This window comes from Haliotis asinina, chromosome 5 (genome assembly GCF_037392515.1).
Source record: "Haliotis asinina isolate JCU_RB_2024 chromosome 5, JCU_Hal_asi_v2, whole genome shotgun sequence".
Classification (NCBI taxonomy): Eukaryota; Metazoa; Mollusca; class Gastropoda; order Lepetellida; family Haliotidae; genus Haliotis; species Haliotis asinina.
In genome coordinates, this window is record NC_090284.1 from 78,411,868 (window position 1) to 78,430,695 (window position 18,828).

An 18,828-nucleotide genomic window follows, 5' to 3' on the forward strand; every position below is an offset into this window, starting at 1 on the left:
TCAGGCTTACTGTGATATTGCCCTGAAAAATGTGATAAAGAAGATGTCTGTCCCTCAGGTCGTGTGAACGCATTGTGCACTAAAGATGATCGAAATGAAGGCATTTGAATGTGGGATCAAGGAGCAAGATTATGATCAATCAAAACACAGTACTGCCAACACTATAACGAAGGAAATAGTACTCACGATTTGGCAAGAACATCCACCTCACAACTGCCAATAATATTCTTGATGAGGGGGTTTTTATGCAACAGTCCTCAAAAATATTCACAAGGGTTATGTCACTATAAGAGTGTGATGTAGAATACTGAGTGTGTTTGTGGCGATTTGGTTGTCCTTGATTGTCATTGGTTGACAGTAAAGTCCTAACATAAAGGCAGGTGCAAGTACAGCAGAGAGGGTTGTCCTTGATTGTCATTGGTTGATAGTAAAGTCCTAACACAAAAGCAGGTGCAAGTACAGCAGAGACGCACAGTGGTCCTATCATCCACACCACTGTGGATCCAAACCACGCTCTACTCATTTTTGAACACTAGAGGAGTTCATCAGACATCTATATAAAGGGTCACGAGGGCAGTCTAGCTTCACTTAGCCGTGGACCCCTGACAGTGACACGTCATCTGCAACCACTGCTTGAGTCAGTATTCAAATGCAACAAGTAAATAAACAGGAAATACCAGAGACCGTATCTGGATGACCCTAAGAAATGAACCAGATATTATTACTATTTGCAGGTCATCAACGGCTATCCCAATCCCTTTACAAACGTGGGTGATTATGTGATCAATTACCGAAAGAAAGGGGTCAAGATGGACCTACACGCTCCTACAGACACGTTTGCTCTCACATCTCCCACCAAACAAGTTGTTCAACAGGCTAAAGCCAAGCTGAAGAGAGAAAGTGTCTTCTTAGGGAAACCATCAGTGACAACAAAGCGGATGTAAACAGATATTTAAATAGAGAAAAAAGGCTATATGTGTCATTTAGACTCGGACCACCATGCAGTCAACAACGTGTCCCGTGTGCTATGAAGCTTTCTCCAGTGCAGACAATATGAATACAAAAAAGACAGAAACATCAACAACTGTCTCCTCCTCCCTCTCCTCCTCGTCCTCCCTCTCTTCCACCCTCTACTCTTCCCTCTCCTTCTACTCTTCCCTCTCCTTCTCCTCTAGTTCTCCTTCTCCTCTTCCCTCTCCCCCTCCATCTCCCTCTAGTTCTCCTCCTGATCCTCCCTCCCCATCCTCCCTCTCCCTCTAGTTCTCCTCCTCCCTCTCCTCCTGCTTCCTCTAGTTCTCTCCTCCTCCTTCCTCTCCTCCTCCCTCTAGTTCTCCTCCTCATCCCCCCTCTCCACCTTCTCCCTCTAGTTCTCCCCCTCCTCCCTCTCCCTCTAGTTCTCCCCTCCTCCCTCTCCCTCTAGTTCTCCCCTCCTCCTTCTCCCTCTAGTTCTTCCCCTCCTCCTCCCTCTATTTCTCCTCCTCCCTCCAGTTCTCCCCTCCTCCTCCTTCCTGTCCTCCTTCCCCTCCTCCTCCCTCTATTTCTCTTCCTCTTCCCTCTAGTTCTCTTCCTCCTTCTCCTTCTCCCTCTAGTTCTCCTCTTCCCTTTAATCCTCCTTCTCCTCCCTCTCCTTCTCCTCCCTCTCAGCAGCAGAAGACACAGTCACCTGTGCAGCCACAGCAGCAACATGTGGGTGATGAATTTAGACTCTTACACCCATTTTCCATCATCGTCACAGGGCCAACCTGTGGTAAAACCTACTTAGTGAAGCAGCTTCAAGAATGGATGAACATTAAACCTTATCCTGAACATATTATATGGTTCTACAAACGATGGCAGCCCTTGGATAATGCCATTCAAACCCATGTTCATCCCTACGTTGAATTTCATCTGAATTGGAAAAGGATGTGTTTCTGGACCCCCATGTTGTGAATGTGGTTATCCTCTACGAATTAATGTGAACAGCCATCAAAGATCCACACATTACACATATCTTTACAGAAGGAAGTCATCATTTGTCCTAATGCATTCAGTTTAAAATCAATCATGCCATCTTGTGATGACTGAGGTCTCTTGTTTCAAGTTTCTTCTGATTTGCGAAAACACAGGAGAAACTGGTGTCCTAGAAGCCCTGTCCCCGTCCCTTGCTGGATTGTGATTTTTGTGCACAAGTGTTTAGCAATCACCACAACTTACAGAAACATTTACATGATAAACAGTGTCCTGAGATAGATGATGATGAATCAGTCAGTGATGACAGTAATGTGGCTTATCCAGAGCAAGGCATAAGACAAATGTATTTACATATCCATGACCTGAATAAAGACACACTGAATCAGAAAGGTAGGTATACATGAAACAAGATTTATACAAAGACATGATCCAAGCCAAATTGATGAAATTCATCTGGAGCATGTTTAAAGAGACGTATGCCCATTTATTACTTATCACAGTGAGCAAATGGGCACAACTCCACACTCCCTCCCTCAATCCCTCTCCAAATTAATACACTCTCCCTCGCTCATTCTCCAAGTGAATATACTCTCCAAATGAATACTCTCTGCCTCACTCACTCTCTAAAAATATATGCACTCCCTCCCTCTCTAAACAGTTATACTCTCCCACACTCACTCTCCCAATCAATATACTCTCAATCCAAACAAAATACTCTCCCTCAGTCACTCTCCAAATGAATACACTCTCCCTCACTCACTCTCCAAATGAATATACTCTCCCTCACACACTTTCCAAATGAATATACTCTCCCTCACTCAGACTCCTAATGAGTACTCTTTCCTCCACTCCCTCTCCTGGTTGTGAGGGAGCACCAGGTGAGTGAGCATGTCCTCCCTGGCCTGTGTACTCACCATAAGACGGACATAGTCACTTGAGTCCAACTCTAACATCTCCAGCATAAGTCTGGTCAACTTTTCACTCTTCATACCCAGTGTCCCCTTGAAACGAAAATTTCCTTTAATGAAAGTTTTAAATTTAAAAATACAATTACACACTTCCTCCAATCTTATCTTCATCAGTACCTACCAATGCAATTGCTGCTTCTGCCCCAGTATCTACCACAGCAATGGCTGTCTCTGTCCTAGTGCCCACCACAGCAACAGCTGCCTCTGTCCTAGTGCCTGCCATAGCAATGGCGACTTCTGTCAAGTACCTACCACAGCAATGCCTGCCTCTGCCCTAGTATCTGCCACAGCAATGGCTGCCTCTATCCTAGAGCCTACCACAGCAATGGCTGCCTCTGGCCTAGCATCTACCACAGCAATGGCTGCCTCTGCTCTAGTACCTACCACAGCAATGCCTGCCTCTGTCCCAGTATCTGCAACAGCAACGGCTGAATCTGCCCTAGTACCTACCACAGCAATGGTTGCTACTGTCTCCATACCTACAACAGCAATGGCTGCCTCTGTCTCACGTATCTGCCACAGCAATGGCTGCCTCTGTCCCAGTACCTACCAAAGCAATGGCTGCCTCTGTCTCCGTACCTACCACAGCAATGGTTGCCTCTGTCTCCGGACCTACCAAAGCAATGGCAGCCTCTGTCCCAGTACCTACCACAGCAATGGTTGCCACTGTCCCAGTACCTACCACAGCAATGGCTGCCTCTGTTCCAGTACCTACCACAGCAATGGCTGCCTCTGCCCTAGTATCTGCCACAGCAATGGCTGCCTCTATCCTAGAGCCTACCACAGCAATGGCTGCCTCTGGCCTAGCATCTACCACAGCAATGGCTGCCTCTGCTCTAGTACCTACCACAGCAATGCCTGCCTCTGTCCCAGTATCTGCAACAGCAACGGCTGAATCTGCCCTAGTACCTACCACAGCAATGGTTGCTACTGTCTCCATACCTACAACAGCAATGGCTGCCTCTGTCTCACGTATCTGCCACAGCAATGGCTGCCTCTGTCCCAGTACCTACCAAAGCAATGGCTGCCTCTGTCTCCGTACCTACCACAGCAATGGTTGCCTCTGTCTCCGGACCTACCAAAGCAATGGCAGCCTCTGTCCCAGTACCTACCACAGCAATGGTTGCCACTGTCCCAGTACCTACCACAGCAATGGCTGCCTCTGTTCCAGTACCTACCACAGCAATGGCTGCCTCTGTCCCAGTACCTACCACAGCAATGGCTGCATCTGTCCCAGTACCTACCACAGCAATGGCTGCATCTGTCCCAGTACCTACAACAGAAATGGCTGCCTCTGTCCCAGTACCTACCACAGCAATGGCTGCCTCTGCCCTTGCCTCTTCTTCAGGGTCTTCCAGACGTCTGCAAGAATATTAGGAAGTGACACATAACCAGTAAACTCACACATGACACTAAGGCAGTCGCATCTTACAGTTGCAGAAACAGCATAATATTGTCACCTGATTACCCTACACTGAACACAGTAATGTACTGTGAACAAACAAAATTATTCAGCAACCTAGGTATGACATAAGCCCAGTGAACAAATGTGTCTCACTCAACAAACAGATACATAAACAAACAATTTGTACTAAATACACCAACACAAGATCTTATATATCTTGAAGATATTGCCACTATAAACTAAAATCTTTTGTTGCTGCACTTACTTTTCAATGGTCTCGCATGCACGGGCAAACATCCGTAGCGCCGTCAATGCCTTGGCTGCTGCTGTACGTACCTCCTACAAGACAGAGATAAGACTTGCAACATATGTCAAATTTGGGATTTCACTTTCTCAAATTCTAGTACTTTTTGGGGTCGAGTCCCATCCGGGATTTCGAACCCGCACCCTCAGAGTCAGGTACCTAATCGCCAGCACACAAGGTCAGCCGCCTAGCCCACTCAGCCACTGAGACTTCCACAAAAGTGAAAGTCGGACAACTGGTAGTATAGACTGCGTACTTTGTGTACCCCTTTGATAAGTGTGAATTGGCACGGCTCCCACAGCCGAAAGCTATGATTATACAATGCCATTTAGAAAGTGGTCAAATGCAATATATGTCATATTTGGGATTTCACTTTCTCAGTAAAGTACAAATTCTAGGACATTTTTGGGGTCGAACTCGCACCCTCAGAGACAGGTACCTAATCACCAGCACACAAAGTCAGCCACCTAGCCCGCTCAGCCACTTTGTGTGCTGAGCAAAAAAAGTACTAGAATTTGTACTTCACTGAGAAAGTGAAATCCCAAATATGACATTTGTTGCATCTGACCACTTTCTAAATGGCATTGTATAATCAGAAATAAGACTTGTAGACAACTGTTTTGTGTAGTAAACCATACACAACTCCATTCAGGACAACAGTACACAGGTGTCTTTCAATACAACACACACTGTGTTGTGATGTGTCTTGTAAACAATACACAACTGTCCTTCATTAAAACAGTACACAGGTGTCTTTCAATACAACACACACTGTGTTGTGATGTGTCTTGTAAACAATACACATCTGTCCTTCATTAAAACAGTACACAGGTGTCTTTCAATACAACACAGTAGTATAGGGAATGGGGGTTCTAAAACACTTTCAAAAAAAGTCTCTACAAAGCCTTATTTACTAAATAAGGCTTTGGTTGGGCCCTTAGCTCTTGCTACTATTACCCCTACTACTTAACGTGTGTTGGAGGTAACACTGTGCCGTACGGTACGATCAATAATTCTTCTCTTACAAACCCCTATGTCACGTTTATATCGATGAAACAGTTTAACGTGAACCGCCTATGATCTCTTTGGTGTTCGTAATAAAGGCTTGCTGGGCTTTTTGTATCCCTTGTTCTATGTACTTTTTTTTCTCGTCTTCGCTGATAGCAGACTTACGAGACTTGGCCCGAATATCTTGTTTCATTCCGTTATATTTTGTGAGTTCAGAGAGGATTGAACGAAACTCCTCTTCTGAGATCTTACTATCAGAGAGTGCCGTGGAAATACGCCCACTTACTGTGTTGAGCTTTGCTTCGGCCAGAATCCTGATCTCGTCGTGTTTCAATGCCTTACGATGAAGTCTGCGTGATACTAACTTAAGCGCCAACCCTGCCAACCCTGCCACCCCAGCTGTTATTTCAATACCTAGCACTATAGGTGCGGCCACGATGGTAGCCAACAACCCAACACCTGCCGCCCCTAGTCCCATGCTGGTTGCCATAAGGGTAGTGTCAGCCCCGTCCACGATATTGAAAGCTCTATGGTACTTTTTATATAGTGCTTTCCGCGTGTCACGGTCTTGTTCTAGTTGGCGTTTCACATCACATAACTGCCTCAAGCGGAACCCATCTACGGTTTCCAGCGTCTTCGCTACTTCCTCTACGACTGGGTACAGACCCATCCTATAATATATATTATGAAAGATATTTTAATTGGGGTTCAGTTAATAGTCTTTCAATGTATTTAAAACTTACAAGGTGTAGATTATTATTCATGGTAATAGGTGAGAGTCTAATAGGATTTTTTGTTATAATAGAAACCCCACGGAGGCTTATTAAGTGGTTTATAGAACCCAGGGAGATTATATCCGTGAGGGGTTTACTGGGGGGATTCCGTTGTATAACAATACGACAATATTTGCGTACATGTTCGGTTTGCCAGCGTATTGTCAACCCGGGTAAAATTTGGTGTCCTCTTGAGGTGTTTACCTTGTAGTCTGAAGACGCAAAGAAGACTTCTATGATGAGTGTGAAAGGGGAGGATATTCTATCATCATGATTTATGCCAAAAGGATTATTGCTGCTAAATGTTAATTTATTGTCTCCTTCAGATATTAAATTATTTTTTTTTGCGATATAAAAACCTGTATTGGCTGCTAATTTATTTAGCTCCGGAATGAAATCCCCAACCCAGATACCGTTGTTCCTAATCTTAGAGATCCACTCATCTGCGTCCATAGTGATATAAGGTGAGGCGAGTGTTAAGTTGATCAGCCATTTGGGCTCTTTAAAATCTGATAACGACACCCGTCTGTACACGTTGTCTTTCAAGTGCAGGATGTATAATTCATCTTCCTCACCAGGCTGATCGAATCCCTCCGTATCTCCTAGGTCGTTAAGCGTAGTGTTGGGACGATGACTGGTCATTATTATACTATTACGATATAATTTCCAACTGGTTTTCTGATAATAATTCAGGGGTGAACTTTATACCCATGAAGTGTATGTTGTCAGGCAGGAAGATCTTGGTTAGTGATATCTTGTTTTCCACGATCACGTTGACCCCCTGCAGACTGGTGTTGGAGCCGACACCCACCCGCACGTAAACGTTGCAAACTTGATACTGGTGTCGTTTCCCCCACCCGAGTTTGATCCCCTTCACGATCTCGACATCATTCCCCGATGGTTCCCCTAGGTAGACTTTGATGATCAGTGTTGAGTTTGCCGGTAGACTCTCTAGTATACTGACCACGCCTTCGAATTCAGACACCAACTGCAATGTCATGTTTTGTATGGCCGGTTTACTCGATAGCATGTGGGCTGCCATAGTGTCGAGTGGGCTGACGACTACGCTACGTCTCTGAGTTGGGACGTAAGCCACGAGCAGGGTTCCATTGTTCACGACTTTGTTTAGGTGGTTGTCTTTATTATCCGTGAACACGTAGGGGGAGCCGAGTCTAATATTGAGAAACCAGTCGTTATCGGGTAACAACACCCACTTGTCATCTTCGGTGAAGACGAGCATATATGGCTTGTGTCGGGCGATGGTAGTGCTCTCAACATCGTCTAAGTCGAACAGTTTAACCCCGAACGATGGGTATATTATCCAGTTATTACCGGTGTTGACAAGGGCGTACTTAGTGTTGACTGTTGCTCTTGTGGTATCTACTATATCACTTAGGGTTCCACCGGAGGGGACTTCAACGCGTTTGTAAATGTTGTTTTTCAGTTGCAAGGCGTACGATTTACCATCTACTCCGGGAGCGTCGAAACCGCGCGTGTCTCCGAGGTCGGAGATCCCGATATTAACGCATTTTTTCACTCCGGGCCCTTGTGCGCTGGTCATTTTACGTGAAGCGTTAAGCTGAGGTATCCTATATTTACAGGATTATGATTTATATCTAACACCGATATTATCAGCTCAGGTATGTTGCCCTGGGTTAATCTCTTATACTGCCGTGGTGAAAACGACTCGGTTCTACCGTCGTTGTATTTCTCAGTTTTCACCGGCACTGCTCTCAGTATAGTGGAAGGGTGACCTCCTTGAATGTTGTACGTTGTGCTCACCTGACCGAGATGAATGTACAGCTCTCGGTACGGTACTAGATCGGGTAACTTCGTGCCTGTGACGGTTGTTGTTGGTTTTATCTCGTCAGGAGACATACCGAGTATCCTCGCTAATGGTCGGCCGAGCCTCAAGGGGTTTCTTCCATTGTTGATTAACACCACTGTACCGTTTGAGTCGTTCATCTTGAGTTCGGCTCCCAGGGGTTTGAAGACCTCGTCGTTTAGAGAGCACACGCTGTAGTAGCCGTCAGTTATCTGACTGCGAGTTCCACTGACGAACAGTTTATTGTTGCTGGCGTTGATGTTAGTCCATTGTGGTAGGTAGGTGATATCGCAGAGTGTGACTTCTAGTTGGCCTGACGTGTTATCGATCGCGTGCGTCAGCTGAACGGCCTCACCGCTCGTTATTCCTGGAAGTGTTATGTACGTATTATAATATATAAATTATATATTATAATATGGACTTAGCACACTTGAAAATCGTGGTGGTAGGTAGTACGGGGTTTAAAACAACCTTTATTAATATCTTTGAAAACTATATCGTGACGATAATAACGCGCAGTCAGTGGTAAACTGGAATCAAAACCCAATGCAGTTTTGGCAGAACCAACTCAACTTTGCTGTGTGGTGTGCGACGACAGGGTCGGGTGTGACACTAGACTACGGTATAGACGAACTGAGTAAGGCAGTCATTTTGTTTCATATTTATTATCAAACGAGACGAATATTGAAGGAAATAAGTGCTCCTCTTCCCCAAGATAAAGCGTGGAGTATGACGAATAACCCCTATGATAAACGCGCTTATGAACGTGTTTGTGGGGAGTTTGAGATTCCAACGAATAAAGACTTTCGCCTTCCTGGTGTGAACCATGGTCTCGGTATAGTTTACGTGTACTTCTACAGGTCCGGAACATATATGGCCGGTTCTGCAGATGGTACATACAACCCACACCGTCATACATTTACAGGTCCCACAACGAATGAAAAGATCCATGTCAGCTACATAAAGCAAACCAATCCTGATGCAGCCACAGCCTGGACTAAAATGATCTCAAAAACATCGAAAGGATTCACTCGTGCTGGTACAATACGCTTGAACGACTCGATTCGAATGTACGTGTGGGCGCTGTTGGGTGCGCAGTCGATGACGCGTTCCAACATCCTCGGTAAGGGAACTGCTTACGACGCTCAGAAACAGTTCGTTGCCAACGTTGATGATGCTATCAATTCTCCAGTTGATCTCCCGCTGGCTATCGACCGTTACCAAAACGTGTTAGAATACGCCAGATCGAAAGTCAATTACGTGTTCGGCGTGGGGCTGTACATGGCTCCGAGTGATATGCAACTGAGAGTAAAAAAAGTGGTGGGTTATAACAACAAAATAGTCATAGCCACGGCGGATCAAAAGTTGGGTATCAACCCCGATATTAACACCCCCTATATCCCACACATCCCACCACGTGAAACGGGTATAGTGGCGCCACCCCCGGAGTCTAAAGTTCAACCAACACCACAGGAGGTGGCCCCTCATATTCAGGCCTCCAATCAGCAGCACATCGATAGTAAAACGGCCCTGGTGGTTGGTGGGGTAGCTTTGGGACTTATTTGGTTAAAAATTTCTTAGCCGCTACGTACACCAGACCCGCCACGGCGACGATGGCTGCCCACAGGTTTTGACTGAGCCACGTGGCAGTTTTAGCCAGAGCGCCCAACAACCACGAGACGATGCTACCCAGGATGCCGGGAAGGGCTTCGGCGGCTTTACCAGCCAGTTTAGCTAGGCCTTCCCCGAGTTTTTTTATCCAGTCTTTAACACCACTGCCACTTGGGGTTCCGCCGCCGGCAGGCCCCACAGTACCCCCTGTCAGTGACACCACCAGGGTTGATATGATGAAACCCAATGCAGTCAGAATGCTGGCGATGGTGATCCCTTGCTCCCGGAACAATATCTGAATCCTGTCTGCTAACGTGGTGTCTCGGTAGAGGACTTGATTGATGGTTTCCCGTATACGGCTGACCTGGGATCGAAGCTTTTCTTTGAAGCCGGACCCTGTCTCCAGCCAGGTCTGCCTTTCCTCTTCCAAATTACGTATTCGTTTCTTGATGGTGGCTTTCAGAGCCTCGTCCTCAGTTTCACCGAGTTTGTCCTTTTCATGGGCGTTGTGGTCGTCTATCACGCTAATTTTGGCCGTGCTTTTCGCGAGATGTCCGCTAATGGTTTGCATCGTCAGATCCAACCCCCGCAGTTCCCGAAAGGTAAATTCGAGACCCGGGAAGGGCTTGTTCTCGTAGTCGGCCAACACCTTTTTAATATCATAAGTCATGTTTTGGTCTGATGTGGCGTCCCTGATGTCTTGCAGACCTTGACGGACCTTTGGAGGAAGCTTAGGTCGCGCGCCACCGTAATCTATGAAACCTAGTTCATCGCGGATCAAGTCACTCCCATGTTTACTGCCCAATGTTGATAAAGCAAGCGGTTCTCTCATGCGTTTATTCACGAGATCGATCTCCGGGCGAGCCTTCAAACGCAGCTTGCCATTGCTATCGATGGTAAACTTGGAATAGTCTCGCCACAGCAGCTTGAGTTTGGATTTATTTTCAACTGCGTTGTAATAATCGTCGACGGCCTGCCACGTGAGTGCGCCACCTTGCGAGAATGAGGTCTCCTGGTCATCATCGAATGCCTGGGCACTATCGCCCCACATATCATCCATAGGTATGTCTTCATCCATTAGTATTAAAAATATATTTCCTTTATATAACAATGTACGGCAGAAAATTAGATCCTTTCAGAAGATTGAGAGAGCCATTAGGAGCCAGAGCCGTGCGCCAGTCGGTGACCATCACCAACAATCCCAGCAAGATAGACCAGAATCAAACTCTGCTGGTTAGATTTCCAAACCTTGGTGAGAATGACCTCATTGTACCAGGCACTGTTCGACTGGCGTTCAATATCACGTTGACCTCCGACAACGACAAACGCGAGCTAGTGCGGAACGTGGGTCGAGCTATCATCAAGAAAACGACCGTCAAGATCAGTGGTAACGAGGTGCTGAGTATCGACGACAGCGACGTGTTTCACTGCTACGGGGATCTCTGGAAAAGCGAGGGAGAACGAGTCAATGATGTGTACCAGGGCATCAGCAAATCAACCCGGTCGCGCATAGGGTATGCCTTCACGCAAGACCAGCTAGACAAGCTATCGGACGGTGAAAAAGCCATCGCTCGAGCATACGGGAATCGATTCTGCGTGCCGCTCGACTTCGAGTTGCTCACGGGACACGCACCGTTTTACTAGGCCGCGCTGGGTGATAGGCTCGAATACGAGCTCACGTTTAACGACTATAGCAAAGTAGTGCGTACGCCGAACGGTGATGAGGCCAGTTATGCCATAGACAACATCTCTCTCGAGTTTGACATGGTCACTAGCCCGGAGCTGGCCAGGCAGGTTCGAAGCCAGTACTCTGGGAAGATGGCTATCCTGTACGATAGCGTACTGAGACATAGATCAGTCGTGCGAGATAAGAGCGACACTGTGTGGAATATCAACCTGAACGTGCCGGCGCGATCGATGAAAGGTATCCTGGTCGTCCCCGTGGAGGATTACGAGCCATTCCGGAGGGACAGCGAGAAGTTTTTCAACCCCGAGATTGAAAAGGTGGAAGTGACCATCGAGGGCGTGCCCAACCAGCTGTTCAGTCATGGTATGAGACCACACCAGCAGTGGGATGAGATAAAAAAGCTACCAGTGGGGACCCCACATTATATAACAAAGGACCTGGACCTCGGCTCCGTGCAGATCGGTGAATACCTGACCACCAAGTACGCCCTATGGTTGGACATGCGATCCACGGATGATGATAAACTGCACGGTAGCGGGCGCCGTATAGATAACGGCAGCGAAGGGATAACCATCCAGATTACTAAGAAGGCTCAACCCGCTGGTAAGTTGAAATTATATCTGTACGTTATTATGGACGCGCAACTTAATATAGACAATGGGAGATTCGTGCAAGCCATCTACTGATGGGGGGTACCCCCCACTGCCCACTGACCCACACTGCGCCATAGTGTGCGGGCAGACTGGCTGTGGGAAGACCGTTTTCGTGTTGGATATGTTGGAGGGTTACTACAAGGATGTGTTCGATAACATCGTTATCATGTGCCCTACTCTGAGCATGAATAAAACGTACGCGCGACCTTGGGTGATGACGGACCCGGACGTACACAAAATCGACCCTGGAACACGCCTGCAGGACTGGTTGAAAGCTCTTCACGAGAAATTTAAAGGGGAACCGACGCTGTTCATACTGGACGACTGCAGCGCTAATCGCGAGATAACAAAAAAGAGAGACATGCTATCGTACCTGGCCTTCTCCGGCCGGCATGCAAATCACAGCGTCTGGGTGCTAACGCAGAAGTTCAACTCGGTGTTGAAAGACCTCAGGGAGCAGACGCGATGGGGGGCCTTATTTCACTGCAAGGACAGGGATTCGTTTGAGGAGTGTTTGAGAGAGAACGATGTGATGAGCAAATTAGAACGGGAACGGGTGAAGAAACAGCTCGCTGAAACTAAACACGCTAAGCTCGTGCTCAAGACCGACCAACCAGTAGCATATAGGGTGTGCTAAAGCTAAGCAAAGCTAAGCAAAGCTTAGCAAAGCTAAGCAAAGCTAAGCTAAAGCTAAGCAAATGCTAAGTATAGCTATGATATTTGAAGTGTTTGTCGTGTGCAACTTAACCTTCATTTCTCTGTGTTTTGTCTGCATCGGGTATTATATAGTTAAAACTAAATCTTACTTGTTATATTATAAGATGGAGTGTGAGGAATTGCTCGAACAATTGTTGGTACCTGAGGGTGTGGGGGTCTCCCCCACTGATGACAAGCGAGAGAAACTGGTGGCGTTGGCTGTTGGCGGCAAAGCCAAACATTACTTTGGAGACTACACTCCGGATAAAATTCACAAAATGTCAGCCGAAGAAATCGATAAGCTGTATGCTAGATACGAGTCCCGGCTCGGAGCAGAAATGACAAAGACAATAGGATCGGCTATGACCCAGATATACACCGGTATTGTGTCACACTTCCTTCCCATTCCACCAGAGCGCCGACTTTACCTGTGGGAGGACCTCGAGAAAGACCCTTTTATCGAACACGCCGTGAGCTCTATCAGCTGCGAGCTGTACCACAAATATGGTATGTTGTTGGCTCCAGTGACGGCGGCGATTATCACGGCAAAGCATTGTCAATTTGAGAGAAAAAATAATAATAATAGTATAGATGGATGCTGCACAGGAGACCCCAGTGGGGGTACCCCCCACAGTGAGGGAAACCCCTCCCGAGGTGACCCCTTCACAGGAACCCCCAACAGTAACCAGGCAGAAGAATCCTAAGAGAGTAGCTGCCGGTAAAAAACGGTGGTGTAACCAACATAAAATTATTACAGTGACCAACCCAACCCGACTGTTGTTGGCTGTAGGCGTAACTGCTGCCGTGGTTATAACATGGTTATATCGTGGGGGTGTGGGAAACCCTGGGGGTACCCCCACTGTGGGAAACCCTGGGACCCCCACTGTTGGGGGTGTGGGGGGTACCCCCACTGTCGACCCGCATATCATGTTATAATTTTAATATTTTTATATCATATACATAATGTCTGAGGGGAAAACGTTCGTCAACGACGCATACCACGCCACAGTGGTCGCCAGTCTAGCCGTAGGGTACGCTCGGTTGACTAAAATGGTGCTTAAACAACCAACTATCAAGCTAGATTTCAACCTGCAGGATATGGGTATGCTCATAATGAACCTTGGTATGGCGATGGCCACAAAAGACATCCTAGTAAAACAAGGGATAATACCTGAAAATATAATGAAATAAATATAGGATGGCCACGATAGCTATGATGGTCGGTGGGGCGTTAGTGAATGCCCTGGCATTTTCCGGGAGTAATTTCCTCTTCTCGAAACTACGAGATGACCACGCGGCTGAAATACAGGAAGAAAGGAAGCGGCACGATCTCGCTACTGAGAAATTACAAAGGGCACAGGCCGAGTACGCTAAAAAACGCCTCCAGAGGATCGATTTTATTAACGAACAACTCCAGCATGAAAACCATGCCGTTCAAACATTCAACGATGTCGATGAAGCAATGAAAGAATACTACCTACTAACTGGTAAACAATTGGAACCGCTAAATAAACCCACACTCGCTCAGTACTACACACCATCCAAGGGGCAAATGGATCGTGAACTGGGCTTCATAGTGTTGGGTATAGCAGCTACTGCATTGGTTGCGAAGCAATTAAACTAAATACCCATATAAGTAAACATGAGACCCGCTCCATACCGATGCGAATACATACTTATGGGGAAGACCGAGGCCTGTGGTAGGAAATGCAGGAATCAGGGGTTCTGTTGTTTCCATATGGGAAGTCCTAACTACACGTGTTCTGTGTGTGGTATCGGGGTTAAAGGGCACTACTGTCTATGTAAAGCTCACGGAGCGAACGTAGTCAGACATCAACTCATCTACGAGAATAAAAAGGGCTACATAAAAGAACGTAGGCGACTGCTCAAGATAGACTCCAAATAGGTGTAAACTATGACTACTGTACGCGAGCTTAAGCATATCGCAAAACACCGGGTATTCTGATTCACTATATTTTTTATCAATGTGACCCAATTAGACATTGGTTCTCTTAGGTGTAAACACTATGACTACTGTACGCGAGCTTAAGCGGGTCGCAAAACAGAGAGGTGTGATCGGGTATTCTCGAATGCGGAAGTCAGCATTGTTGAGATTACTAGGTTTAGAAGCCCCTACGGTAAAACAATTAAAAGCTCAAGCAAAACAGCTTGGATACACGGGTTATTCAAACCTGGGGAGAGCCGGGTTAACCGCATTGTTATCACATGCCCCCGTAGCAAAACCTCCCACTGTAAAACAACTGAAAGCCGAGGCACACGATTTGGGTTTAGGCGGATATTCCCGTATGAGGAAACCACAACTTTTAGAATTATTACGACAGAATAGAGCTATTGACCTACAGTTCGTGCGCACTGAGCGCGCTGTAGGCAACTATTTGAGAGGTTGGCACATGCACGTTGATAGAAACATAGACATTACAGATATCAAGCCTCTGATAGCTGATAAGGTCAACCAGGAACTAAATAACCTAGGAAGTATCAAGTTTCAGATCACAGTGAAAATGTCGCTCGATAAGCAGGTTGGGGACCTCACTGAGTATGTTCAGCCTTACTTCCGAGGTAAACAAGAAGTCGTCACACATACAGAGACCATTGACACATCAATCGATACCAGTTTTCAGCAGATACGAGAATACCTAGAATGCTACACACACTTGGGGTCCGGGTGGGCTGTAGATAAAATCGATAATGTCTATCTAGACATAGCTAACTACGTGCCGTTCAGAGGCGGGTCATACCTAGCCTTGCCTCCCTACTATAGGAACAAAAATGCCATAGTAAACGTTAAGAATAGAGGAAACGATTGCCTGAGGTTAGCTATCAGGTCAGCCTTATTTCCAGCTGACACTAATCCGAACAGGCCTTCTAATTATCCTCAGGATGATGGGCTCAACTGGGATGGTATAGATGAACCCACCCCCATATCCCAGATCACTAAAGTAGAAAAACAGAATAATCTGGCTATAAATGTCTTTGGGCACGAAGGTAACACAACAATAGTACACAGGGTCAGCGGGGTGAAGGATCGCCAAGTTATCAATATATTCATGATCCAGCGAGGTGACAAGTATCACTACACATGGATAAAACACTTTAGCAGGCTGTTGTATGACCAATCGGCACACAGAGAAAAGACCCACTTCTGTGAACGATGCCTACATGGCTTCACACGAGCTGATTTATTAGAATCCCACCGGGAGGATTGTCAAGGTGTGGGGCAGACGGCCATACGAGTCGACATGCCTAAGGAAGGTGATAATATCCTAAAATTCGGTAACCACAAGAACCAAATGTCTGTGCCTTATATCATATACGCCGACTTCGAAGCCTTGGTGGTGGGGGATTCCCCCAGTGGTGCCGCCGGCGAGGTTCCCAGTGGTAGCTTTACCCACAAAACACAAGAGCATAAAGCCTGTGGGTTTGGATACATTGTCGTCCGTTGTGACGGGGAAACGAAAGCTCCGGTAGTGTATAGGGGCCCTGACGCGGCTGAAAGGTTTCTAAAGTGTTTGCAGGAGGAAGAAAAAATTATTAGGAATACATTGTATAGAATCGCTCCCATACGTATGACCCGAGTCGACAGGCTAGCTCACGCTAGTAGCACTAACTGTCACGTGTGCGACTCACCACTTAACGGTGATTCGGTGAGAGATCACTGCCACATAACTGGTAAGTATAGAGGCGCCGCTCACAGCGCGTGCAACCTCAAGCTTAAAATCAACCCTAAGACAATAAACATCCCCGTTGTCTTTCACAACTTGAGAGGGTACGACTCACACTTGATCATGCAGGCCATCGCGAAAATCGATGGTAATATAACGTGCATCCCCAACAACATGGAGAGATACATCTCCTTCAGCTTAAACGGACTTAGGTTCATTGACTCGTTTCAGTTCCTCCTGTCGTCACTCGACAGTCTGGTCAAGGCCAACAATACCTTCCCTATCACCGATCGATACACAGACGCCGAGACTAGACCCCTGCTTATGAGGAAGGGTGTGTACCCCTATGAGTACATGGATAGTTGGGTCAAGTTCACCGAGACCAGACTACCCCCTATTGACTGCTTTTATAGCAAGCTGAATGAGGCGTCCGTCTCACGAGATGATTACTCGCACGCGACTAACGTATGGAATAAACTGGGTTGTAAGAACCTGGGTGATTATCACGACCTGTACTTGAGGACAGATGTACTGCTGTTAGCCGACGTGTTTGAGATGTTTAGGCGGACGTGTTTCAAGCAGTATAAACTCGACCCTGCATGGTATTACACCAGCCCAGGTCTGTCGTGGGACGCCTTGCTTAAAAAGACCGGAGTTAATTTGGAATTGCTCACAGATTACGACATGCACCTATTCATTGAGAAAGGCTTGCGAGGTGGGATGTCCATGGCATCCAAACGATACGCGAAAGCAAATAATCAATACGTGAAAGGTTACGATCCTAACAAACCAACCAATCACATTCTCTACCTCGACGCAAACAACCTGTACGGCTGGGCCATGAGCCAGTATCTACCTACAGGGGGATTCGAATGGGTACCCCACGTTGATGTTATGGGGGTTGCACCAGATTCGAACAAAGGTTATATCCTCGAGGTTGACTTAGAGTATCCCAAGGAATTACACACATCACACAACAGCTACCCCCTGGCCCCCGAACGTATGAGGGTTAACCCAGACTGGATGTCTGAGTACCAACATAACTTGTTAGGTGGGCGTGTGACAGACGTTGAAAAACTCGTGCCTAACTTAATGAATAAGACCAAGTACATCGTTCACTATCGCAACCTACAGCTGTACCTGTCGTTGGGTATGAGGCTGACCAAAATACACAGGGTGCTCATGTTCGACCAGAGCCCATGGATGGAGCCCTACATCAGAATGAACACAGACCTACGAAAAAAAGCCACCAGTGATTTTGAGAAAAATCTCTACAAGCTCATGAACAACTCGGTGTTTGGTAAGACTATGGAGAACCTGAGGAAACGCGTGACCGTGAAGCTGGTTCCGTCGAGTGAGGAAGACAAGCTCAGGAGATTGATAGCCAGTCCGGCATTCAACCGTAGTAAGATATTCACAGACAACCTGGTTGCCCTACACATGAAGAAAAGCCACATAAAATTCAACCGGCCTGTTTACGTGGGGATGAGCATCCTCGATTTATCCAAACACCTGATGTACGACTTTTACTACAACGAGCTCAAGAAACAGTACGGCGACAGGTGTGAAGTGCTGTACACTGACACGGATTCCCTGCTGTTAGAAATTCGAACCGAGGACGTGTACGAGGACATGAAAAAACACCTCGATTTATACGACACCAGCGACTACCCTAAGACCCATACCATACACAGTACGGTAAATAAAAAGGTCCTAGGTAAGATGAAGGACGAGTGTGCTGGCACGCCCATAGCCGAGTACATAGGTTTGAGACCTAAGATGTACTCCATACTGAAAGCCGACAATAGTGAGATCCGGAAGGCTAAGGGGGTTAAGAAGTATGTGGTGAAACAACACATCAAACACGCCAGATTCAAGGAAGCCCTGTTCAAGACCCGTACCTTTAGGCATAAAATGAACACACTTAGAAGTGATGGACATAAGATATACGGACTGACTATAAACAAGACGTCCCTGTCGCCTATGGACACGAAACGTTGGATAGCTATTGATGGAATAAACACATACGCGTATGGACATGAAAAAATTTGAGGCTATTTACTACAGCCCGCGTGGGTACTGGAAAGGAGCTAGCGCAGTAGATAAGCTAGCTAAAATAGCGCGAGTACCCCCGGAGGAAGCCAAAGCGTGGCTTGAAAAACAAGCCCTGTCGCAGATCTATTTGCCGGCACCACGCTACGTGCCTAGAAGGAGGTTCGGTATTAACATACCTAATAGCGTTCACCAGGCAGACCTACTGTTCCT

At 46.7% G+C, this 18,828-nt stretch overlaps 1 protein-coding gene across 1 annotated transcript in view; it reads right to left on the minus strand.

Annotated features, from left to right (window-relative positions):
* LOC137284335 (uncharacterized) overlaps positions 1-18,828 on the minus strand; it is a 73,592-nt gene that overhangs the window by 13,324 nt on the left and 41,440 nt on the right. The window contains exons 23-25 of the mRNA XM_067816104.1: positions 4,589-4,662; positions 4,229-4,280; positions 2,865-2,951 (exon numbers count right to left, since the gene is read on the minus strand). Of these exons, the coding sequence (XP_067672205.1) occupies positions 2,865-2,951; positions 4,229-4,280; positions 4,589-4,662 (213 nt within the window). The remainder of the gene's footprint in view (positions 1-2,864; positions 2,952-4,228; positions 4,281-4,588; positions 4,663-18,828) is intronic.